Below are 24,444 nucleotides of genomic sequence, written 5' to 3'. Positions count from 1 at the left end.
AGTTATTTGATAGACTGTTAAGGTATGAAAAGCTAAAAACCACATCCTTACTAGAAAGTATGAACCACCAGGCCACTATGTGAATGATAGCAAGTTATTGTGATTATGGGTTCTTCAAATCTTCATTGTTTTAATGTTCATGCAAATTTGATCGCACTTTGTCAAACTTAGCTGATAACAGACAAAGGTAAGGAATGTTGAGCTAGTTTACTACTAAAATTAGGGTTCTCAGAGAGTGCTAAGGCAACTGGGAAGTTGAGCAAACAACTCAGAACAAAGTGACTGTAAGGTCCCAAAATATACTTGAGTCACCAGAATGCCAAAGAGAGAGACTCAAGACGAGGCTTGCAAAAAAAAAAGCAGATTTTATTTATGGCCTGAAACAAAATACTGCGTGGGACTATATCCAGAACATACAGATACAATGCATGCGAGGAGATAGCCACACCTTGGGGAAGGTATGGCATCCTTTTATACCCTCAAAGACATCAGCTTAGTATCCAATTCTGGCCTCCTAGTTTAGGTTTGAGTATTCCTTGTTGCCCTGCAAAGGAATAGAAGCCTCCCAATTAGCGTTGTCTTTTCCTTGAGCATTCCTTTGTTCTCCCAATTGCTCATTGGCCCCCTGGTTTTGCAAGGAAGGATCTTATACAGATCAAAGGTGTAAATTAGAGCTGAAGTGTAAATTATCCCTCCGATGATGTCTTGTTAAAGGTGTTCAAGGATCGAGCCCAATAACTCCATTACACAGGTATTCATTCAATCAGCAATCTTTATTTACAAAGTGTCTCATCCTTGCAGGTGCTGTTCTGGAACTGGCTCTGGACCGCATGGTTGGACCTTAAATATCCTTGTGGCAGAGCTAAGGTAAGGAGGGGTCAATGGGTTAGGGTGGACCCTGGGAGTTGGCCTGGTCAGCCCCCCTGCCTCCAGGCCTGGACATGAGGTCAGGCATTTATTTGTGACAAAATCCCCTCTAAATGCCTGAACTGTGTGGCTATGGATTGTGTGGCACACATGGGATTGTTTTTGAGAGGACGCCCAGTTTGCATGTTAGATATGTATGCTGTTTATTTTGTAAAGGTTCTGTAAGTATGTCAGCTGTCTGTTCTTCGGTATCGCAGTGTATGACTTCTATGAACCCAATGTTGGAAAATTGCCTGACATGTTTGTGTTTTATGTCGATGTGTCTCGACCTCTGACCCACTGCATCAGCTTTAGATATTTCAATGGCAGCTTTATTGTCCTCGTGAATAGTGATTGGATAGGTGGGTTCGGCCCAAACATTGGTGAGTAGGTCGTCGAACCAGACCAGGTTGTTGGCGGCTTTGGATAGGCATATGTATTTGGCTTCTGTCGTAGAGGTGGCTACCAGGTTCTGTTTACCTGTGTACCAGTGTACTGGGCTGTTGTTGAGGAAGAACACATAGTCTGATGTGCTCTTCCTACTTTTCATGTCCCCAGCTCAATCAGCGTCAGCGTAGCAGGTTAGTGTGGGTCTTGTGGACACTTCAGGCTCCAGAGATAGGTAGGCATCGGCACTGTGCTTCAGGTACCTCAGTACCCTCTTGATAGCCTCCCAATGGTACACGTGAGGTTACCTACGTGTCAGGATAATAGGTTAACTAGCAAGGCGATGTCGGGCCTTATCCAGTTCGCAATGTACAGTAGTGACCCTATGGTGGATCTATAAAGTGTATTGTCCTTGAATGCTTCCGCTTCATTATACATATCCTTTAGAAAGTCTGGTTGCATTGGTGTCTCACAAGTTTTGGCATTAACCATGTTGCATTTCTGTAGGAGTTCCAATATTTTGTCCTTTTGTAAAAGCTGGAAGCCTTTGTTAGTTTTCGTGATCTGTACCCCCAAGTATTTGTCGACCTTACCTAATATTTTTAGTGAGAAGTGTTTCCCCAGCTCATTAGCGAAATTATTGCATTTGCTAGCCTGGCCGCTGATGTACAATATATCGTCCACATATATCAGAATGTATTCAATGGAATTATTTACCTTCTTAATGAAAAAGCAATTGTCCGCTGAGGTGGCTGAGAATCCCATAGATCTTAATGTTTTGGACAAGCACTCATACCAACGTTTCCCTGACTGTTTCAGTCCGTACAAGCTTCTGTTTAAAATCCAGGTTTCTCCTTTTGCTGTACTTTTGCTGGGGGGGGGGGGCTCTTACGTAAATCTCCTTATCAAGTTCAGCGTGAAGGTAGGCAGTCTGTACATCGAACAGATGGACTTCTAGGCCTAGTAAAGATGCTATCACTAGGGCGCATTTCACACTCTCAGCCCTGACGGTGGGGGAGTATGTCTCTGTGTAGTCCTCTGGGTATTTTTGAGCAAACCCTTGCGCTACTAGCCTGGCCTTGTATAAAACTTTGTTATCCTCCAATGTCTTAATTTTGTAGACTCACCTGGTGCCTATGGGTGTCTTATCCTTTGGGACTTCGGAAGGGGTGTATACTTTTAGCTCCCTTAGACTATTCATCTCCCGTTCCATGGCCTGTTCCCATTTAGCCCTTTCCCCCTCTGGTAATCTTAACACGTCATCGTATGAGTTGGGGGTTAGTTGATTAGTGTGCATAGATAGGACATAGTCCTCTAGTTTTTTTGGTGCTTTACCCGTTTGCCCTAATTGGTCTGGCTGGTGGAGTCTCAGTGTTGTGCAGGTATCTGGCCTCCTTCTCTGTGAGTGAGTCCAGCTTAATGTTGGGGTGGTTCTCCTTCCACTCTCTGACCTGTATCTCCTGTCTTTTTGGTTTGGCCTTTCTCTCCTCTATGTTCCCTTCTGTGGTGTGTTCTGTCTCCTCTAGGCTGTCTTTGGGCCTATCCTTATTTGGGAACACCTCATTGAGGTGTATTTTGGACCAGTTGGCGTTCTCATGGAAAACAGCCGTTCGGGATATTATGAATTTGTTGTTACTATCTATGAACCTGAATCCCTTTGTCCCCGGTTCATATCCCATAAACTTCAATCTCCTGGATACTTTATCGCCTTTGCGTCGTAATTGCCTGGGGATGTGTACATCGGCTGTAACCCCAAATACATGTAGGTGTGCTACCTGTGGCTTTCTCTGGTACATTAACTCATATGGAGTTTTGTTTAGCACGCTGGACCACTGTCTGTTTAGTGTATAATTTGAGTATATGAGTGCTTCTGACCAGAAGTGTTGCCCTAACCCCGCATCCTCTAGTGCGCACCTCATCATGGTTTGCAGCGTTCCATTTTTTCGTTCTACGACGCCATTCTGGAAGGCGGAGAACGGAGAAGAGGTGTAGTGTAATACCCCGCGTGTTTTCAACCAGTGTGAGAAGTCTCTTGACAGAAATTCAGATCCGCGGTCTGTCATTATCTGTCTGATCTTAGTGTTATGTTGTGTTTCTACCCTTGCATAGAATTCTTTAAATTTTTGGAACACTTCATTTTTATGTTTTAGAGTGTATACAAAGCCATAGCGACTGAAGTCGTCAACTATGGTCAGGAAAAACCTTTTTTTGTACTTAATGGATGGTCTTAGTGGCCCCACTAGGTCCATGAGTATGAGTTGAAAGATGGAATCGGTGGTGCGTACCAATTCCTTTGGCCTGGGTTTCGTTTTTAGTTTAGAACATTTGCAAACAGAACATTCGAGATAGTTCTCACAGTTTTTTATTTTTATGCCTTCGGAGCATTCCATCATTTTTCGTATAACTGGGAAGCTGCTATGTCCTAATCTCCTATGCAGTAGGTGTGCACAGTTGTCGTGTACTAACTTTCCTACTGATGGTTTCTTCTTGTCAGGTGACTCGTGATCATTTGGGTCGTTGGGTGTGTGTTCGTGGCTAACCCCCTCTGCTTCTTTACTGTGGCTTTCCCTGTCTCCACTATCTGTGGTGTCTGACTTGGTGCTTAGGTTGGCGTTCATCCTTGGGGGTGTTTTTCTATCTGGGTGGAAGTATGGTAGGCCTCCTCTGACTACTGCTCTCCCTACACTTTTGCCTCCTCTGGTTATGTGCACTTCCCCTTTACTGAATGTTACCTCAACGTTGTTGTCCCTGCTCAGTTTCAGGGTGGCAAGAATGTTGTAAGGTATATTTGGTATGAGTAGTACCCCCTCTATCACTCCTATCCCAGGCACGTACGTGTTCCCCTTCCCTGTCACTTGAACATTATTTTGGTTGGCCACCTTTATTATGAAACTTTCCTTGGTAAATGAGGTCAGTGATTTTTGGTCGTATGTGGTATGATTGGTGGCCCCAGAGTCTAGTAACCACATGCCCTCTTTCTTGCCCTGATCAGTGAATTGTTCTTGGTCCCCCAGTCCATACAGCGACCCGGTTTGGCTCTCCCTGGAGCTATCCCTGTAGCCTCTTCTATCCCTGGGGCCGGGAGAATCTCTATGTCTGTGTTTGCTGTTGGGGGAATGCCTGTCAGTGAATCTTGCCCTTTGTTCTGGCCTATCCCTTCAATGTGATCTATCCCTGTCCCTTGCATTTCTAGGACAGTCCCTCTTATAGTGATTTTTTGAACCGCATGTGAAGCATTCTGTCGTATTGTGGCTCCTACTCTGGGACTCTACCCTCCTTGATGGCCTCTGTTCCCTGCGGCTTAGTGAGCGGTCCTTCCTTAGACTATCCTCAGCAATGAGTTTGTTGGTTAGTGTCTCTAGTGTGAGTTTTTCTTAGCTGAGATTGTCTATTTGTGTGATGAAGGTGTCCCAGCTGGGGTCCAGGGAGTTGACAATGATGCTAATCATGCTCCTCTCACTTATGATTTCCTCCCTTTGTGTTAGTTCAGCCCTGGTGGCATTTAATGACAGTACGTGTTCGCTCATAGAGGCTCCCGCCTTGAGCTTGGCTGAGTAAAACTCCCTAGAAAGCCTGGTGGTAGTTGCTACGCTCTGACTATAGAACAAGCTGTGCATTTTGTGTATTACCTCTGAGGCTGTTAAGTGATGGCTAATGCTAGGGTAAATGCTGGGGGTAATACTGGCAATTACTATGTAGTATGCCTTGTGATGCATACAATCTAAATCAAAAGTCCATGGTTTTTCTGGGGGATCAGTAACTAGAAACAACAGGTTTTCCTTTAGGAGCGTGACTTGGAGTTGTTGGTTCCACTCCAAGAAACTATCCCCATCTAGCTTCAGTTTGGGAAAGTCACTTGGCAAAGTCCCTGAATTGTAAGTTAAATTACTTACATTGTGTCGCTGTCCATGGTTTTGGGCAAAGGAAACTCGCAATAAGGCAGTGGGATGACTGTTGCGAGTCTGTACCGACTTGCTTCTATATTCTTGTATTGACTTGTCTCTGTGTTCCATTCTCTTTCTCTCTTAGGTGGATTCTGTGCATACCCGGGCTCCATTCCAGTCCAGCAGCTGTGGAGTGAGGAGCTCGTTCCTGTAGCTCCCGGGTGAAGGCCCCGTTCGTACGGATGGGCCTTCGGTTCTTCTTTGGCTGCCCTCGCGTGCTCGAAGGGCCTTCAGATCGCCGCCTGGATCCCCGGAAAGCTTTGCGGGTCGGCTGGGAAGATCGGAGGTCCTGTTGGAGCCGCGTGTTGTCCCGGATGGCCCGGCCTGGCGCGGAGGCTGTGTCCTGGGGTTGGGCTGAGTCCCCTGCCCGCCGATGGTCCCGTAGGCCTTGGTCCTGGTCGCCGGTCGGGTAAGTAGTCCCATCGCCTTCGGTACTCCACCCCTGGTCCCGGTGCTTCCATGGGTGGGCCCCCTGCGGGTTGCGGCTGCCGTTGGGCCCGCATTGCGGTGGTTGGTCCCTCTGGGTGGGTGTTGATTCTCCTCGGGTCGGTGGTCCCTCTGGGCCTTCGTGGAGTGCCAAAGTATGCGTCCGGTAGCTTTATCTTGTCCCCGAAGGCCGCAGTAAGTAGTTTTATTGCCCCATCGATCTCGAGCTCGGTAGGCGAGCTCGTGGGCTTTGGTTTTGGGTCGCCCCAGTTGTTGTCGTTGTTCTGGGTGGTCGCCTCAGTGTAGGCCCCGATTCCCGCCATGAGATTTAAATCTCAGGAATCCATTGGTGATTGGTCGGCCATCTTTGGTGACGTCACCGTCCAAGATGGACACCGCGAAAAGGGCGTGAATTCTTTTTCGGCCTTTTCGGTGGGTCTCTGGCAGGGGCAATTGTTTCTTACCGCATCTTCGGTGTTGTAGTCTGGCTCGCCCTCATCTTCCTCACTCGCTGCTTCGCAGTCCTCCACTAGGCTCCGAAGTTCCGCGATGAGGTCGGTGTTGTTCGGGGCTGAGTCTATGAGTTTGAGGAGTTTTCTTTTTAGGTCGTTCTCCTCGCGTGCTGGGCTTTCGGTTTTTTTTTCTTCCTTGCCACATCTGGTTGGGGTGCATGGGTTGGAAAGCAGGTTGCTCGTCTCTGGCGCCTCCCCTTGCATAGTTCCTGTCGATGGCAGCCGTTCTGCCATTTTCTTGGTGAATGCCCTGGTATTCACCCTGTTCGTTGTAGTTATCTGCTTGGAGTTCCTTGGCATATCCTGGGATGGTTTTGGGCTATTTAACCATCCTCTGCTATCATTTTGTTAAAGGTGTTCAAGGATCGAGCCCAATAACTCTATTACACAGGTATTCATTCAATCAGCAATCTTTATTTACAAAGTGTCTCATCCTTGTAGGTGCTGTTCTGGAACTGGCTCTGGACCGCATGGTTGGACCTTAAATACCCTTGGGGCGGAGCTAAGGTAAGGAGGGGTCAGTGGGTTAGGGTGGACCCTGGGAGTTGGCCTGGTCAGCCCCCCTGCCTCCAGGCCTGGACATGAGGTCAGGCATTTATTCGTGACATGTCTGCAGTTCCAACTGAAATACGTACCATGCTCTTAGATGGCACAAGAAAAACAGGAAGAAGATTGATATGGGTTCAGATCAAATGGCAGGAACATATGTTTGACAAATACCAGATACATTACAGAGGCCTAATAACAGAATATGTTTGTTACAGGAGATACAAATATAAAGGCATAATATATGTGATACAAATACAAAGGCATATATATATATATTACAGGAACCTAATGGTTACAGAATCTAATATACCAGTATATCATATTCTAATATTATTGATTATATCCTTGTTTTCCTTCATGACAAACCAATTTTTTATTGTTGCCATGAAACACTGTTATAAATAAACTTGATTTGCCACACACTATCATGTTATTGTATTTTTTCTCCTAAGTCTCTATTCTTAAAGTATACATGCAAAGTAAACAATAAAAAAATTAGGCACCTGATTAAATCTGCTGTATCATAGTCTACTCCTGCCTGTCATTCTTGCTCTTTCTAGAGATGTGGAAGCTCCAATACTGTATCCCCACAGCTTCAAATTTGAAAAACACTGCTAAATGACTGACAAAACCAGTATGACAAGAGAAGTAATTTCTGCTTGAAAATACCATATATGAAGAAGTGCTTGAAAAAGATCTGAGTGGTGCAGATTTTCCTCTCTTCTTTTTTAAATTGCTTCTCTGAGTCCTGAACCCTTAGGCTCTAAGGATTACAATCAGGGCCGGATTTAGATGAAAAGAGGCCCTAGGCTATTCCACTTATGAGGCCCTTTCACCAGTGGTGGGATTCAATTTTTTTAACAACAGGTTCTGTGGGCGTGGCTTAGTTGGGCGGTGTGGCTTGGCAATCATGTGACTGGGTGGGCGTGGCTAGATGGTCGCATGACTGTGTAGGCGTGGGTAGCTTGTCATGTGACCGGGTGGGCGTGGCTATGCGCATAGACATTTTTCAGAGGGCTGAAAAAAGTCATTTCTGACTGGGCCTCGCACTTTTGACCGGTCCTCACACTTATGACCATCCTCATATTTATGCCCGTGCAGCTTTCTTAACAACCATGTCACTCATTTCACAACTGCTTCTCTTCACCATGGTGACAAGATAGGGCAAAAACGTAAAATGTGAGGACAGTCGTAAGTTTGAGGACTGGTCAAAAGTGCGAGGACCAGTCAGAAATAACTTTTTCAGCCCTCTGAGTAGTCCATATGCATAAAAGGATACAGCTATAGAGTGGGATGAAGGAAGGGAAGGGAAATTAGAGTAGGAGGGAGGGTAAGAGAGGGAGGAAGAGAGGAGGAGAAGGAGAAAGGAAGAAGAAGTAGGGAGGAGAAGAAGAGGGGGAGGAAGAGAAAGTAAGAAGGAAAGAAAAGAGAGAGGTGGTAGGTTTGAGGAGAAAGATTGCTGTACAATAAAAAAGATGAAAGGGAAGAAAGCCAACCCCAAACAAATATAAAGATATTAAGATAAAGAATGAATTGTTAAACTTTAAAGAATAAAAGAGAACAAATATGAATAAATAACAATAATTAGAAACACACATACAAACATACAATGTATTTTCTTTGAACAGAGTATTTGGCCGGTTCACAAAATTAAACAGTGTTTAGTCATTTCAATTAAATTTACAATTTCTATATTTCCTTTTTGCCATATTTATTCCTCATCTATTTTTGTAAAAAACCATTATTACCCTTCATCCTCATCTCTAATCTTAATCAAATTCAATTTTTCCCTTCTATTCTATATTATACCCCTTCCCATTGTCATCTATTTTTATATCCAGCCTCACATTGGTTAATTATGTAATATTAGTTGTTTAATATAAATTCAACATTTTAATATAAATCAATTCGTTATATAACTACCTTTTTTGTATATTAATCAATATGAACATGAATATTCCAATTATTTCCATGCAATCCAATTTCTTACAAATCCATTAATTATATTTACCAATAATAATAAACCAAATAATTTCCCCCATATATTCCTCCAAACCACAACTTAACCATTTCTGCTTTCAGAAATATACAATTAATAGTATCTCAATTATTACAATTCCCTAGTTAAATAGAGCTTTTTTTCTTTTGTGTTTTAAAATCCTGAACTCTCCTCTTTTTCCCTAAATTTCCCATTGTTTGCACCTACCTTTTTTGGTGAGGAAAAAGAAAAGAATTCTGCCTGCCTAATTTTCCAACCTTGCAGCAACAGCAAAGCAGTTTCAGTTTCGTTTCTCAGCATAGCTAGGGGAAAAATTTTTTTGCAAGGAAACAGAAGAGCCCTGAGCAAAACAGCCGAGACAAATCAGCTGAGAGCCGGGAGGCCAATTAGCCTATGCTGAAGCTCCGTGGGCCAATAAAATTACAAAAAAAACACCGAACCCTTTGTTAAATTGCTGGCTCCCCTGCCCCTTGCCCACCACTATTTATTGGCAATAAATAGTGGTGCGGAGGGGCGGGGCAAGCCAGCAATTTAACAAAGGGTTCGGCTGCACCACTGGCTCTAGGGCGGCCCTTTGAAGCCCCGCGGCAAGAATTTAAACAGTTTTTTTTCCTCTAGCCATCGGAGGCAGCAATAGACGGGGAGTGGGCGGGGTAAGCGAACGGCCGGCGATCCAACAGAGCAGAGAGTGAGGGTGAGTGAAGGCATGGAAGCTGCTTTCTCCATCCTGCTCTCTTGTGTCCAGAGCCGGTGGGGAACCACGTGGCAGCCCACGTGGTTCTCAGGCAGCGAACTCAGGCTAGGGAAGGGGTAGGCAATTGTGGCTCTTTTACAACCTGTGGCCTTGGCTGTCTCAGGAATTCTGGGAGTTGAAGGCCACAGGTTGTAAAAGAGCCACAATTGCCTATCCCTGGCTACGGTAGGCTGGCGCCGCGCGGGTGGGAGGCGAGGGGCGGGTGAGCCAGCAATTTAACAAAGGGTTCGGCCGAACCCCCTAGAACACCCAGAATCCCACCACTGTGTAGGCCCCTCTTGATCTTGAGGCCCTAGGCTGAAGCCTAGTTAGCCTATAGGAAAATCCGGCCCTGATTACAATTGTGTAAAAGATGGCTGTGTTCTTTGGTGTGATGGGGGGGGAGGGAAAGAGGTGAGAGTGAGGAAGTACAACCCTTTGCACTATTATTTGGGATTAAGTTTATAACAGAACTGAGCTATGAGAGGTCTTGGAGAAATCAGGGCTGTTCTGTAGCTCAATTAATATAGCCAGTAGGGTGTACCTGTAACATATTGATTGCAGAAGCTACAGCAAGAACATCTCATTGTAGACACTCTGATCATCTATTTTCTATTGTTGGAAGAAAAAAGAAGCCTTTCCCTTTAAGGATTGTTGGAAGGCAGAGCTTTCCCTTCATGAATTCAAAACTCCCGGCTGGGAGATTATTTCAAAATGATTGGAGGTCAGCTGCTTGAGAGCAGAATTAGTTTATTGTTTATATAGGAAAGCAGGCAAGAAACAAATACAAGCACAACGTTCCGAGGCTAGCCTGTTTGAACTGTAAGAAAAACCCTTTTTTTATATCCTAAAACATCTTTTGATTTTCTATGTGACCCTTTAAAATCTATTGAAATTATTTTGATTTGGAATGTGAATCCTTTAATTTGTGTGTGTAACTGTTTTATGGTGTTTAAATCCTGTTTTTTTTTTAATTGGGTTCTTCCGTCCTGGATCTGGCAAATAAGTAATTGTTTTATAGTCCAATCTCTGTTTTTCCTAGCCCTTTGTAGTTGTTCGTTTCCTATAATTAATCAGTTTGCTATTACTGTGTTTTAGTGAATATCTCCTTTTCTCATGTGTTTAAAGTTCTAATTACTTTGGCTTGATTTCTTTTCCTTTTTGGGTGTTTGTTTTTTTCTGTGTCCCATACCTGTTTGGATGTTGCAGGCTCCTGTAATTTTGTCCTTCCTTTGTTGTGGAAAATAGGGTGGCTTCTGCTTCTTAATGGCCCATTGACAAAGGTGGAGGCCGAAACTCTGCCTGAGTTTCTGCTTATTTTCTTTTAGGGGAATTTTCCTGCTCTTTTAATATTTATTTTGAGTTTCTTTTCCTTTTTCTAGGACAGGGGTCGGCAAATTTAAACACTCAAAGAGCCACTTGGACCCGTTTCCCACAGAAAAAAAACATACCGGAGCCACAAAACCTGGGTGGGCGTGGGCCAACTCGATGTCACTCACCCCCCCTAGCCATGCCTACCCAGCCACAAAACCATTCTGTCTCTCTCCCTCTGTATCTCTCCCTCTCTTCCCCTCTCTCACCCCTCTCTATATATCACGCTGTATGTGTCTCTCTCTCTCTCTCTCTCCACCATCTCTCTCTCTCTCTCCCCCTCCCTTCGGGTGACTGTCCTCCTTCTCCCCTCCTCTTGTGATGTCCTGGACGGCTGTGGCTGAGCCAGGAGCATGACCATGGGCGGGGAGACCCTCCCCAAACGAGCACCAAAGCACAGCAAAGGCACCCGCGGGTTGAGTGGCTGCCCGATTAGGAGAGTCTTAACAGGTTGGGGCTTCTTTCCTGCACTAATGCTCTGGCCATCTCCTTGCTGTTTCATCCCCCACCCCCAGCAGCTCTTCGGCTGAGTGCGGAGAGTGCGAATTTCCAGCCTGAAGCAGCAGGAAGCAAAGGCTGCCTTACGCGCAAATGTGGCGCGAAGGTAGGTACAGGGCAGCTTCTCTCCTGCACTCTCCTCCTCCTTCCACTCTCGTGATGCCCTGGCCGGCTGTGGCTGAGCCGGGAGCATGCGCACACATGGGGAGATCCTCCTTAAGCAAGTCGCTGCCCACTCTGTGCGCACATTTCCTGAGCTTCGGCGCTCGCTTGGGGAGGGTCTCCCTGCGCGTGCGCACACTCACGGCTCAGCCACAGCTGGCCAGGGCATCATGAGTGTGGAAGAGCCAAACTCAAGGGGCCAAAGAGCCGCATGTGGCTCACGAGCCGTGGTTTGCCAACCACTGTTCTAGGAGAAGAGTGAATCTTATCTTCCAACACTGTTTTCCCCAGTGTGTGAGGAAGCAATTATTTTCTATAAGGTTGAATTTGTCACCTTTAAAGGTGAATTTGTTCCCAGCCTCTGTAACCCACTTAGCCTGCAATCTCTCCCCCCCACCCCATGTGCTAAAATAATGTAGAGGGAGTGACTCTTCCAGTGCATCACTTTTTGTTGGCAGTCAATACAGGCTGATCGGAAACGGTTGGAAAATATGCAATAGACTACTGGATAACTGCAGATTTTATCACACTAGTTGGAGGCACAAGATGCTAAACCATGATTTAGACAGACACAATGTTTATACATGTTGAAGAAAATTTGTTGTGATTTAGCAACACATTGTTTCATTGTGTGAATGAAAGCAGGTGATAGTAGTGCGCCCAGCTATGGTAGCTTATTCAATAAGCCACGTCTACTCGAACTTTGAGTTCTTTGGATAGGTGGGCGAGAAGGCGGTGAAGACTATGTATGAACCCACAACGCCTTAGCCACCTTCCACAAATCGATTTGGCAGAATACTGTACGATGTCAGAACTCCTATTAGTTGCACAGATAAAGCAAAAAACTCCTATAAGAGCTCGCCTTTGTCGTGGGAAACACTGATTGGCTGCCTTGTCTGTTTACATACCAAGGGTGCTACGGGATATATTGGGAGGATTTAGGAAACAGGTGAGAAGCGTTTGGTGCAGAAGTTTTGCGAAATACGTTGGGTAAGGTTTTTCAGATGAAATTTTGGCTATTCGAAAAACAGCTAAGATTTCCTGGCTGATTTATAGATTTTTCTACTGTTTCTCCTATGATCAAAGATTATATGGGATAAATGTTGTGTTTAGGGGCACAAATTTTTTATAGAGTGTATTTGCAAAGTGCCTCATTACAGCGCATATTTTGTTAGGGATTTTTTGCCCAAGGTCCTGCTAAGACCGTCTTGCTGATTTGCGTTTGAGTCCCAGATTCAGGGCGCTTTCCCGCATTTAGAATGGTGGTTTCAGTTTGAGTTTCTCAGGACGGAGAAAGCAGAGGCAAGAATCTTCTACTACGGATTACAGCATTTGTTTGCTTTGCTAGTCGAGGAAAAATGTTAAACTTGCAGGAGAAGCCAGGACAAGAAGATTGCCAAATCGGGTGTGCCAAATTAGTAACCTTTTTTCTTCCTAAAAGAAAAAGTCATGAAAAAGGCTTTTCTTTCCTTGTCTCAAATTGGAACTGAAAGATAACTGTGGAAAAAAAATGATTATCAGCTGATAAAGGATAAGTAACAAATATACTTATTTAGTAATATCTATTGGGTTTCTAACAGCCGCTGAATAATATTGCTGTGAATTGCCTGTGAAAGTCTGTTAACAAGCAGGTTGCTCTCAATACTAAAAAAAAAAAGAAGTTACCAAGGCTCTCATAAAATATCCACTTTGGGTGAATGGATGGCACTGAATATTGGGAGGTATTACTTTGAAGTTGTTTGGAAGGTGGAAAGTAGGTAATTCTCCCTCTGAGCTGAACTGTGGCATTTGTAGGATTCTACACTTCAGAAAGACTCTGCTTGGAGTCCCTTTTTTGCTTCCTGAAGGATCATGCTCCTTCTAGGGATCTTTGCTCCTTTGAAATCAACTCATCTATTGGAGTGATTTCTGTGAAAGGAGCAGCTGTACTGTGTAATGCAAATGGATTTAAAACCAGTGGCAGGCAAGTTTCTATTGTATAAAGACACTTTTAAAAGTTTAAGAAAGCGCTATGACTTTTGGGACACTATATATATATATATATAGATATACATATTGATATGTATATTACATATGTATATACACATGCATGCATACATACATGTATGTGTATTTGTGTGTATGTTCAGATTTTCGGATAAGTTCTGTTTCTATTTTGTTGGCTGTCAAGCCGAAAGAATCTCACAATATGTTGTATTTTAACTATTTCTCTGTATTTAATGCAGGTGGATCATTTTCTTCCAGAAGAAGCCCTTGCCTTTTTCACTGGCTCAGATCCCATTTTCTCAACCACTATGGTTCTGGAAACAAAACCCGTTGTCCATCACCCATACTGGCCTCGGAATTTGGAACTCCATAGTTACGTCCCAAATGACCGACCCTTATGGCAGATCTTGACATTCTTATTTGGTACTTCAGGAATTCTCTTGGTATTGACTTGGTTTGTAGCAGGCTGGCGGAGCAAGACCTGGGGCCCTTTTGGAACTTGGCGCACCTTGATCATTTGCTGGTTTGCCATCTGTGTTTTTATTCACGGTGTCTTCGAAGGCTGGTTTAGTCTCCACTACATGGAAATTCCAGGGGATCAATCCTTTCTCTCACAGCTCTGTAAGATGTGTGTCTATCTGGTTTCTGTCTCTTGATTTTGGAAAAAAAAATTGATGCAACAAGGATAACATGGGGGAAAACAGGAGGATCTGCAGGAGGCACAAATGGGCCAAATGACACAAGGTGGTCAATCCTTCTATTGTGTACTTGAGTCAGACTTCAGACCACAAATGTGTGATAGTGACACTTGTATAGATGGTCTTTGCTTGCCAACAGTAACTTGGACCAGCAAATTTGTTAAGCGGTGTGGCTGTAATCACTGTCACATGACCACACCAATTTACAACAGCAGTTCTAGTTGCCATCTTCAAATAAATCTTGAATGGTTGTAGCATCCCTCAGTCACATGATCACCATTTGCAACCTCCTGGCGGCTTCCCTATTAACTCTTATTTGTTGGAAGCCAGCAATGGCATTGCAAATGGCGGTTACATGACAGTGGGACGCTGTGATATAATTGCAAGCTAGTTGTAACCACCTGACTCACATTTATCTGATCACAGGGTGGCTGTGATGGCCACAACTACAAGGACAGTTGTAAGTTCCTCTCATTCAGCACTGTTGTAACTTCAAACAGCCAGGGAACAAGTGGACATTAAATGAGGACTGTCTGCATGCCTGTAGTTATTTTTGAGATAGCACTATCCTGAGATCACTCCAGAAATAGATTTCCAAACTCTCCAGATCAATTCGTTTTTGTAGCTACAGGCAGCTTGTTTTTTTTATGTATCTTTGAAAGGCACCTATTACAATTGTGCAATAGGAAATAAAGGAAAATGTAGGATGTGCAGATAAAACTGGATTAGCTGTTATAACACTGGAATAATGCTTCTGCTACGTTCTCCGTATAGAGCTTTTTCATTCTTTCTGTGCATGTAGACGTACTGATTCTTAATAGTTCATAAGGAAATGGCCCACATATAGGAAATTAATATGATATTAAAATGGAAATCATGGCGACAAATAGGTTTCCACATATAGTTATCCTTAGGGAACCTGTGTTAAAGGCTACATGCTAGGGCTGTGGGGTCTCTCTCACGCTAAAGCCGCCTCCTTCAAATCCAACAACTATATTTGAATTTAACAGAATGTTTGATTCTTGCTAGTAGTATCAAAACTGCAAGAGGTAAAAATATATGTTCCCTAAGATCAAATATTTGCATCAACTAATATTTGTATTTCCTAAGATCAAGTATTTGCATCAACTAATATTTGTATTTCCTAAGATCAAGTATTTGCATTATCAAAAAGCATGTTTTTTTTTTTTTTTAATTTGATTTGTATACCGCCCTACTCCCGAAGGACTCAGGGCGGTGAACAGCCAAGCAATAAGATACATAAATACAAAAATTTAAAAAACCAGTTAAAATCGAATTAAATCATTTTTTGGCCCAGACAAATTAAAACACCCCAATAATTTAAGAACAGATTTAAAATTTATGTATTAAAAGAGGGAGGAGATTAGGCCAAGCCTGCTTGATGGAATAAAAGAGTCTTCACAGCGCGGCGGAAGGTACGCAGATCCGGGATCCTCCGTATCTCTGGGGGGAGCTCATTCCAGACGGTAGGTGCCCCCACAGAGAAGGCTCTCCCCCTAGGGGTCGCCAGCCGACATTGTTTGACTGACGGCACCCGGAGGAGTCCCTCTCTATGAGAGCGTACTGGCCGGTGGGAGGCTATTGGTGGTAGTAGGCGGTCCCGTAAATAACCAGGTCCTAAGCCATGGAGCGCTTTAAAGGTGGTAACCAAAAGTTTTAGGCTAGTAATGTCCTCATGTATTTAGAAAGTTCTGTCTTCTGGAATAGAAAGTACTTGGAAACTTGGTTTAAGGAGTTGGAGACAGGTGTCATTTTTGCGCCTCTGGGTGTTCTAAGCATCTATTTGCCTTTGTATCTATCGTGCTGCACAATCCTGTTATAATTAATATTTAAGAAAAATACAGGGAAATTCATAAACCTACCCCATTCCGATTGATTTCTTTTTCTTTTCATTTCTCCTTATTTTATATCTTCCAGGGAAGGAATATGCCAAAGGTGACAGCAGAATTATCACGTAAGTATTAACTTTGAAATGATAGACAAAGGTCTGTATATTTCTGCAAAGATCCAACACTAAGCAATTTGAACAAAGAACCTGGTTTGAGTGCAGGGCTAGGGAAAGGATGCACACATAAATACAGCCGACATGTTCAAAATGTTTGCATGAGTTCTCTGATATATTTCCTGTTGCCAAGGCAATTCTTTAATAGGCCGAGTACAACTAAAGTAAAAGAATTCCTGGATTTCTCTTTAAGGATCCTAATCTTTTAGATTTCTAAATTATTTTAGAAAAAAACATTAAATTTTATTCATGCCTTAGAAGAGCATATCGGGGAATGAAATTTATTTTCCAGTCTCGCGTTTATGAACATTTGAGATGAGTATTATCAGTGGGGTTCCCCCATCTCAGTGGAAGATCTGGTTGTTGGTGAGCCATTTTATCATTCTCGCCATTTTATTTTTCATTCAATTTTTTTCTCTTTTCCCCTCAGCCATAGTAACTTGGCCTGGGAAAATAAAATGGCATGAACAGAAAGAACTTGCAGCAGTTTACCTTCCTCACTTGTATCAAATTCTGCAATTTTGCCTAAGATGGGTTTATTATCTTTGTGTATTTTCATGCATCAGAGAAACCAGGATGTCATTTAATTGGTTTAGCTCAGCAAGAGTACAGTTTGTGGGCTTTTATTCATGGTTTAAAATAATAAAATCAAATTAAAAAATAAAAAAAAATAAAAAAAAATGAAGTATTTTCCTAAATTGGCTATCTATCTATCTATCTATCTATCTATCTATCTATCTATCTATCTATCTATCTCTGTATCCCCGAAAATATTTAAACGCATGCACAGCCGTTCTCTGCCATTTCCTCTGGTTAGGGTTAGGGAGATAGACCTGGAAATCAGGTAAGATGGCAAGAGGAGCCCCATCTTGCTCCATGCACCCCAAAATAATAAGACCTCCCCAAAAATAAGGCCAAACACTTATTTTAGGGTTCAAAAAATATAAGACAGGGTCTTGTTTTCGAGGAAACATGGTATCTATCTATCTTCGGGAGTAGTCCGGGAGTAGGGCAGTATACAAATTCAATAAAACTAAACTAAACTAAACTAAACTTATCTATCTATCTATCTATCTATCTATCTATCTATCTATCTATCTAACTAACTAACTAACTAACTAACTAACTAACTAACTAACTATCAATCTCTCATTGTTCTTCTTTCTCCCCCTCCAGTTTGAAAGTATTGAACTGTAAGAGAGTTGGGATGTTTTGGGACCTCAAGGTAACATTCATTTCATTTTTGTACCTGCAGATCAGATAATTTCATAGTTTGCTTGGAAACCATCACTGCCTGTTCTTTGGGTCCCCTCAGTCTTTGGACTGTAATCGCATTTCTTTCACGCCAGTCCCATCGATATATACTACAGTTAGTAGTGTCACTAGGTAGGTATGCAAGGCAGGGAGGGAGGTATATCAGGGTATGTAAATGTTAGTACAATCTTTCAAAAGCAATTAATTTAATATTTTAATTCTTGATTAATGTTCCATGCACCTGGCTGCATTTCTTATTTGGCTTGTCCGTTTCTGATCTTTTCTTCCTAATCAGCCATGTTGTCTGTCTCTAATCATAGGTCAACTATATGAAGAAATTCTGTACTTCTACACTGCATACCGTGATGGCTTTCGCCATGGTGAGATGTGGCACCCTATCTATTTCTGGTTTTACTTTGTCTTCATGAATAGTCTGTGGATTATTATTCCCTCTATTCTCATCTGGGATGCCTGGAAGCACCTCAGTGCTTGCCAGAGGTTAATGGATGCTAACAAGGTCAAGAATCATTGATGTCTTGCACAGCGGGTCATACTGGGCGGTACTTCCAGCCATTCAGAGGTTGATTTTGTACTCCTCCTGTTTTCAGTTGTTATATTGAATTGATGAACAAACACTACCATTGATGGTGGTCATTCTCTTCCCTTTCTTTAAAGATTCATAGCTCTTAAACTATGAGCTTAAAATTAAGACTGCAGTATTATCCGATATTAAAATTAAAATGAAGATGCAGTAATTATGGGATATTGTTTGCATTGTTTTATTCTCTGTTGTAAGCCGCCCAGAGTCCCTTGGGATTTGGGCGGCATAAAAATGCGACTAATAAATAAATAAATATCTTCATGATGGGTATTTTTTAGATCAGGAGGTTTTATTTCTAAATAAATGTCATTAGGATCAAGTGACGCAGCTAATACTAGTCAGTATTGAACTGAGCCCTGCTATAGACCATATAGCTTTGTTTTCCCTTGATTACCTGCAGCTGTGATCACTTAAGCCTGCAAGGAGAGCCACACATCTAGCATTCATAAAACTGAAGTACTGTATAGAGGCTATGCAGGAAACATTCAGTCTTCTTATTCTCAGATCAAATATAAGGTAGCATTAGAGGGGTTCACAGCTTGCTTCTGACCTTATAAAGTGATTCAGCTAATTGCCTTGAAGCTTTTTTGTTGTTGTCCCCATGTAGAATAGTCAGTGACTAGCTTAAACTGGGAAATAGTACCCGACAGCTGTCACTCAAGAATCATAAATACTTCAAGACAGAGCAAAGAGGAAGCTGTCAGACCTCCATACCTGAGCTTTGTTCCTAAGGAACTGATGGAGTAGGTCCTTAAGAGTGTGGAAGCAGAATAAAATATACTTTGATATCATCACTCATTTTACTAATAGCTTTCTTTTCCTTTCTTTTTTCTTAACTCCAGTTATTTTTTCAACTGCTTTGGGATTCATTGTCTCTAGCAAAAAAAACTAGCTTAAAGGTTTGTATATAAGTAGACGGATCTGTTGCTTTAAGGCAGCTATTTTCTAAACAAAGTTTATCACTGTATCCCAAGCTTCATTCCCTTGAGTGCCCTCTGTACAGCTCTAAATTCTCTTATTTGTAAACTAAAATGCGACATTTTAATAAACAATATCCATGTTGTATGGGTTGCGTGAGACTTCAAAGAAAATAAGAACACCGCGATGAAAATTTTCTCTCTAAATTTTTCTATACTATAGAATATTTTGTTTCCTCTGAGTTGTTTAAAATGTAATCAGACTGGAATACTAGGGGGTGATTTTAACTGTAAAATTTCATCTTCAAGAACTTTCATTGTTTTTTCTTGTGGAAGAAAAGCATTGAGCTGTGGTGGCGCAGTGGTTAGAATGCAGTATTGCAGGGCTAACTCACTGCTCACTCCAGGAGTTCGAATTTCACTGGCTCGCGGTTGACTCAGCCTTCCAAGGTCAGTTAAATGAGGACGCAGATTGTTGGCAAGATGCTGACTCTGTAAACCACTTAGAGATGGCTGTAAAGCACTGTGAAGCGGTACAGAAGTCGAAGCACTATTGCTATTACTATTGCTATATTGGGCACAATAGACTAATTAGGAAATGTCTTTTTCTAAATTACTAAATTTTGGGTTTGCATTGTGCTGTAGTGACTATAATATTTCAGGGTCATCTTGTGTTAACGCTTGTTGGCACTGGCTTGTTAGAACAGAAGGCAACTGAAAGTATTAGAAGACCAATTTATAGAATCCGAGACTGTAACATAGGCTGAGTCGAAGTTATTGTAGTAATCAAGAGCTGGTGAAGGGTATTTCCTTTCTGAAAATGTAATATATACAGGGGTGAAATTTAAAATTTTTTGCTACCGGTTCTGTGGGCGTGGGTTAATTAGTGGGTGGGGCTTGGTGGTAAGGTGACTTGGTGGGCGTGGCTTGGTGGTCAGGTGGGCGTGGCCAAGTCAATGTCATTTCTTTGCCCTTTTTTAACCTACACAACACAACTGGCTCACCCACAATGTAAAAGCAGCTGTGCTAGACCCAAAATGGCCCCTGCAACAACCAGGAACCTCACACAGCCACAAAAAGCCCCCCAAAAATAGCTTTCACACTTTACACACACACAACACAACACAACACAACTGGCTCACTCACAATGTAAAAGCAGCTGTGCTAGACGCAAAATGGCCCTTGCAATAAGCAGGAACCTCACACAGCCACAAAAAGCCCAAAAAACCAACTTTCACACTTTACACACACAAAATTCCACATACAGCTTTGTGAGATTTTGTGTGTTTGTGTAGTTAGAGTGAAACACTACAGAAATCCACTAAATCTCAGAAAGCTGCACAAATTTTATTTTATTTTTATTTTTATATAAAAGCAGCTAAATTTAAAACTTCCTAAACTTTAAATAGCTAGGTCTAAAAAAAGAACAACTAAAAAAAAACCCAATTAACTATTTTTTTTAAAGCTCCCAAAGAGGAAAAAAAACTTACCCAATAGAACAGGGGTCTCCAACCTTGGCAACTTTAAGACTTGTGGACTTCAACTCCCAGAATTCCTCAGCCAGCAAAGCTCAGCCAGGAAAGCAAAGCTGGCTGAGGAATTCTGGGAGTTGAAGTCCACAAGTCTTAAAGTTGCCAAGATTGGAGACCCCTGCAATAGAAGGTACAAGGCAGGCAGGAAAGCAGGCAGGCAGATAGAGCTGCTCACTGATGAGCTTGATTGCAGGCAGGGAGATTCAGTTGCTTGCTGATGCAATGGATTGCAGGGATTAGAGCAAGCGAAGCAAGGCAAGCGTTGCGACCAGCAGCTAAGGTAAGCAAACTGTGTGTGGGGGATTTTGCTACCGGTTAGCAAGCAACTCATCTGGGATCGTCAGAGCTGGGATCCTCAGAGCCATTTAAAAGAAAAAACTTAAATGGCTCTGATGATCCTAGCTGAGTTGCCTGATTAGCAGGCAACTCAGCTGGGATCATCAGAGCTTGGCTCCTCAGAGCCATTTAAAAGAAAAAAACGGCTCTGATGATCGCGCGGCTCAGCTGGGCATGGGGGGTGGGGGCAGGGATTTTTGCTACTGGTTCTCCAAACTGCCTGCCGCTATCACTACCTACTTGCCCGAGCTGCTCTGAACCGGGGAGCATTTACCCCTGAATATATACATACATACATACAGACAGACATACAGACATACATGTACAAAGCAACAACCTTTAAGTAAAAGTCCTGGGTTTTTATAATTTTCTCCTGCTTCTGAAAAAGAATGCTGAAAATGTGCTAAGGTCAATAATAATTAAAAAATGTATTTTATGAAAAAGTTTCATGCTTTCTAAATGAATTGCTCCTTTTCAAAATGAAAGAATGAGCCCAAACTTATTTTTATGTATGGCTGAATACCATACAACAAACATACTTCCCAGGAGACACCTGGCCAGCAATCATGTCAGCCCTCCCAATCATGTGCTAATTTACAAGTTTTATAACTGTTGTGTGATGCCTCAGATTCCTTCCTCTTCTCTTTAACATCTACATAAAAATGCTGGGTAAGGTCATTCTACAGCACATGATGCAATATCATCAATACTGGTTAAGTAGGGGATGCTGTTTTGGAGCTGACCCAGTGCCTAGAGACTGGAAGGGTCTGGAAAGGGAGGAACCAGGCTCCAATTCTGCAATGGGACTTCTAGTGTAGGGTCCTTTTGCTTATCTCTGAGGATTAGGCCTTCAAAAAGATAACGGGAGCTTGCATTTCCAGGGGGAAATAGGACACATAAGCCTGTGCTGGACCTAAGGGAGAGCCAGATTGGGAATCGGGGTGTCTGAAATGGCCTCGGGCACTTTTCCCGAGACATATTCCATCCTCCCTCAAGGGCAAGGGGGGTCACTCGGGCCTTCTCACAACATTGGGAACTACTGTTCAGGATGTTATCACTCAGTAGGCCCTTTGCCAATAACAGCCAAAGCCACAAAAAGCTCATAATTGTCCCCCACACAGAACCTATCCAATCACAATTCCTTTAATCTACAAAATCACCACGTCAGGAAGAAGGTTAGGGTTATATGTGACTTGGGAAAAGGCAATATCACTCTTAGCTATCCCACAGAACCAACCCTTATTTGTTAAATACAATGTCCACAGTCCTAGAACTAATACAGTACCACAGAGAGCCCACTCCCAGGTTTCCTCAAACATAAGTATCTCCATAAGTATCTCGTACTGCTCTCTGTCACAGTCAATGATTTTAGGCTCAGCACCTGTCTTTCTAGGCTGGGGGCGATTCCAGAAGAATAAGTGTCCTACACAGCAAATCACAATCAGGACGATCAAACTCACTAAGGCCAGACCCACTGCACTTACGGCTACATATGATCGACTTTCCATTCCCTGACAGGTAGTCAGGTTTTCTAATACATTTTACATCTATCAAAGGGAACGTTGTCTTCCTCCTCCAAATCTTTGGCCGTATGTGGAGGGTCAGCTTCCAGTGTGACGCCAGTAAGGCCTCTTCTGCCCCGTATGTAGCCTGCCCGTTGCCGGTAGGACAGATATCCCTTGTCCATTAACAGATGAAGCAGTTGGTTGGTATTGTCCCAACACATTTCCTTTGTTTGCCCAGTTACTAATACATCATCTACATGTTGGAGTAGTACATGTCCATCTTCACAAGGCTGGAAGTCTTCTAGGGCTGAGGCTAAGGCTTCGCCAAAAACGGTAGGTGAATTTTTAAATCCCTGGGGAACCCTGGTCCAAGCATACTGCCTCTTTCGACCTGTTACTGGGTCTTCCCATTCAAAAGCAAATAATTTCTAACTGTCCTTTCTTTCATGTCTGCTCGGTGGTAAGGCTGGTCAGTCAGCCTTGGGAAGGTCTGTTCCATTCTGGTTGCTGTGATGACCCTTTTTTTTTTGGTGACTGGATCCAAACCCAATTCTGTAGCTCAAATGGATGGGAGGTCTCCGCTGAAGGAAGCATCTGGAACCATGTGCTCTGCTTCCACAGATTTGAGTCACCTGTGCAGGGCTAAAAGACATGAGAACAAGGTCCCCTCCCCCCTTTCTGTGTGAGGAAAGGCATTGCAGGATTAGAAGGGGGGGATAGATAACTTGCAGGCAGAGTTTGAAAAAACAACAACACATCAGTATTGCAATTAAGTGAACTTAAAACATTTCCTCATAAACTTGGGCTTTTCTTAAAAGCACAGAGAAGAAAGAAAAGTTGAACTCTGTTCTTTTTTTTTTTTTTTTTTATTGCAAAAGTTTTACAATTAGATTTTCACCCCTTTTTTCACCCCCCCCACCTCCCTCCCCAAACCCTCCCTAACCCTCCCTAACCCTCCCCCCCCCAGACTTCCCTATTATATACTCATAACTAGTAACACTAGCAAACAAGCTTAAACCCATCCCTCCCCCTGTATAATTTTTCCTCTTTATCTCTTTACATTAAAATATTTCTAATACATTAAAATATTTCTAATACATTATTTTCAAATAAAGGCTATTTGATACTTTCTAGTTTGGTATTTGTTCTGAACATATTCTATCCACCTTTTCCATTCCCATTCATAAGTCTCTTGTGTACAGTCTTTTAAATATGCTGAAATCTTCGCCATCTCAGCAAAACTAGCCATCTTCAAAGTCCATTCCTCGATAGTGGGTAAAGCTTCATTCTTCCAATATTTACCTATCAACAATCTTGCTGCTGTTATCATATACAATATCAGTTTTATCTCACCCCGTGTAAAACCCTTAACTATACCCAATAAAAACAACTGTGGAGAAAATTGAATTTTTTTCCTCAAAACATTCTGCATGACCCACCAAATTTTTATCCAAAAAGCCTTAACTTTCCTACAGGTCCACCAAACATGATAATACGTGGCATCTAAACATTCACATCTCCAACATTTTGGCTGAACATTAGGGTACATACATGACAACTTTTTGGGATCTAAATGCCATCTATAAAACATTTTATAAAAATTTTCTCTCAGGTTTTGCGACTGTGTAAATTTAACATTCTGAACCCAAATTTTTTCCCATGTTTCCAGCATCACTGGTTCTTCAAAATTCTGTGCCCACTTAATCATACAGTCTTTAACTAATTCAGTTTCTGAATCTCTTTCTAGCAAAACATTATAAAGCCTTTTGATATGCATTGGACCTTTCTCCCTTATATGTCTAACCAATTCTTCCTCATGCAACATAATACCAATTTTTTGGTCCTCTTTCCATCTCAGTTGTAATTGATTATATTGTAACCAAGTTAGATTAAGCCCTTAATCCAACAGTGTCTGTAATGTCTTCAGCTGCCATCTGCCCGCATCTGTAAAAAGAACCTCTTTGTATGAAAACCCCCCAGCCATAGCGGTATTTTGTAATCCCATTTGAGTCGGTGCTTCTTCCAAACTCTCATCAAAGAGTCTCTAAGTATATGACTTTTAAATACTTTATCAACTTTGTCATCGTAGAATAAGTAGGCATGCC

At 42.5% G+C, this 24,444-nt stretch overlaps 1 protein-coding gene across 3 annotated transcripts; it reads left to right on the top strand.

Annotated features, from left to right (window-relative positions):
- Positions 1 to 10,248: 10,248 nt before the first annotated feature.
- LOC139312890 (3-beta-hydroxysteroid-Delta(8),Delta(7)-isomerase-like) lies at positions 10,249 to 18,319 on the top strand. 3 transcript variants are annotated; one of them, XM_070938072.1, is made up of 5 exons: positions 10,249 to 10,278; positions 13,713 to 14,094; positions 16,110 to 16,146; positions 17,450 to 17,580; positions 17,769 to 18,319. In XM_070938072.1, exons 2-5 carry the CDS (start codon positions 13,782 to 13,784, stop codon positions 17,978 to 17,980), a joined length of 693 nt encoding a protein of 230 aa, XP_070794173.1. In that variant the 5' UTR covers positions 10,249 to 10,278; positions 13,713 to 13,781; the 3' UTR covers positions 17,981 to 18,319. The 3 variants fall into 3 exon arrangements, with proteins under 3 accessions (XP_070794173.1, XP_070794174.1, XP_070794175.1); XM_070938073.1 differs by lacking the exon at positions 10,249 to 10,278 and adding an exon at positions 12,425 to 12,436; XM_070938074.1 differs by lacking the exon at positions 10,249 to 10,278 and adding an exon at positions 12,438 to 12,477.
- Positions 18,320 to 24,444: the final 6,125 nt, after the last annotated feature.

Source organism: Pituophis catenifer, unplaced genomic scaffold (genome assembly GCF_029215685.1).
Source record: "Pituophis catenifer annectens isolate HBS135680 unplaced genomic scaffold, rPitCat1.0.hap2 SCAF_2, whole genome shotgun sequence".
NCBI lineage: Eukaryota > Metazoa > Chordata > Lepidosauria > Squamata > Colubridae > Pituophis > Pituophis catenifer.
Note: the sequence above shows the minus strand (reverse complement) of the source record. Positions and strands in the feature narration are given on the sequence as shown.

What these genes read in the sequence shown, in the direction of transcription:
- LOC139312890 (XM_070938072.1), top strand. Translation starts at nt 13,782, where the DNA reads ATGGTTCTGGAAACAAAACCCGTTGTCCATCACCCATACTGGCCTCGG. An exon ending in GGTGACAGCAGAATTATCAC is followed by an intron (nt 16,147 to 17,449) that starts GTAAGTATTAAC and finishes TTGTACCTGCAG; the next exon opens with ATCAGATAATTTCATAGTTT. An exon ending in ACAGTTAGTAGTGTCACTAG is followed by an intron (nt 17,581 to 17,768) that starts GTAGGTATGCAA and finishes CTCTAATCATAG; the next exon opens with GTCAACTATATGAAGAAATT.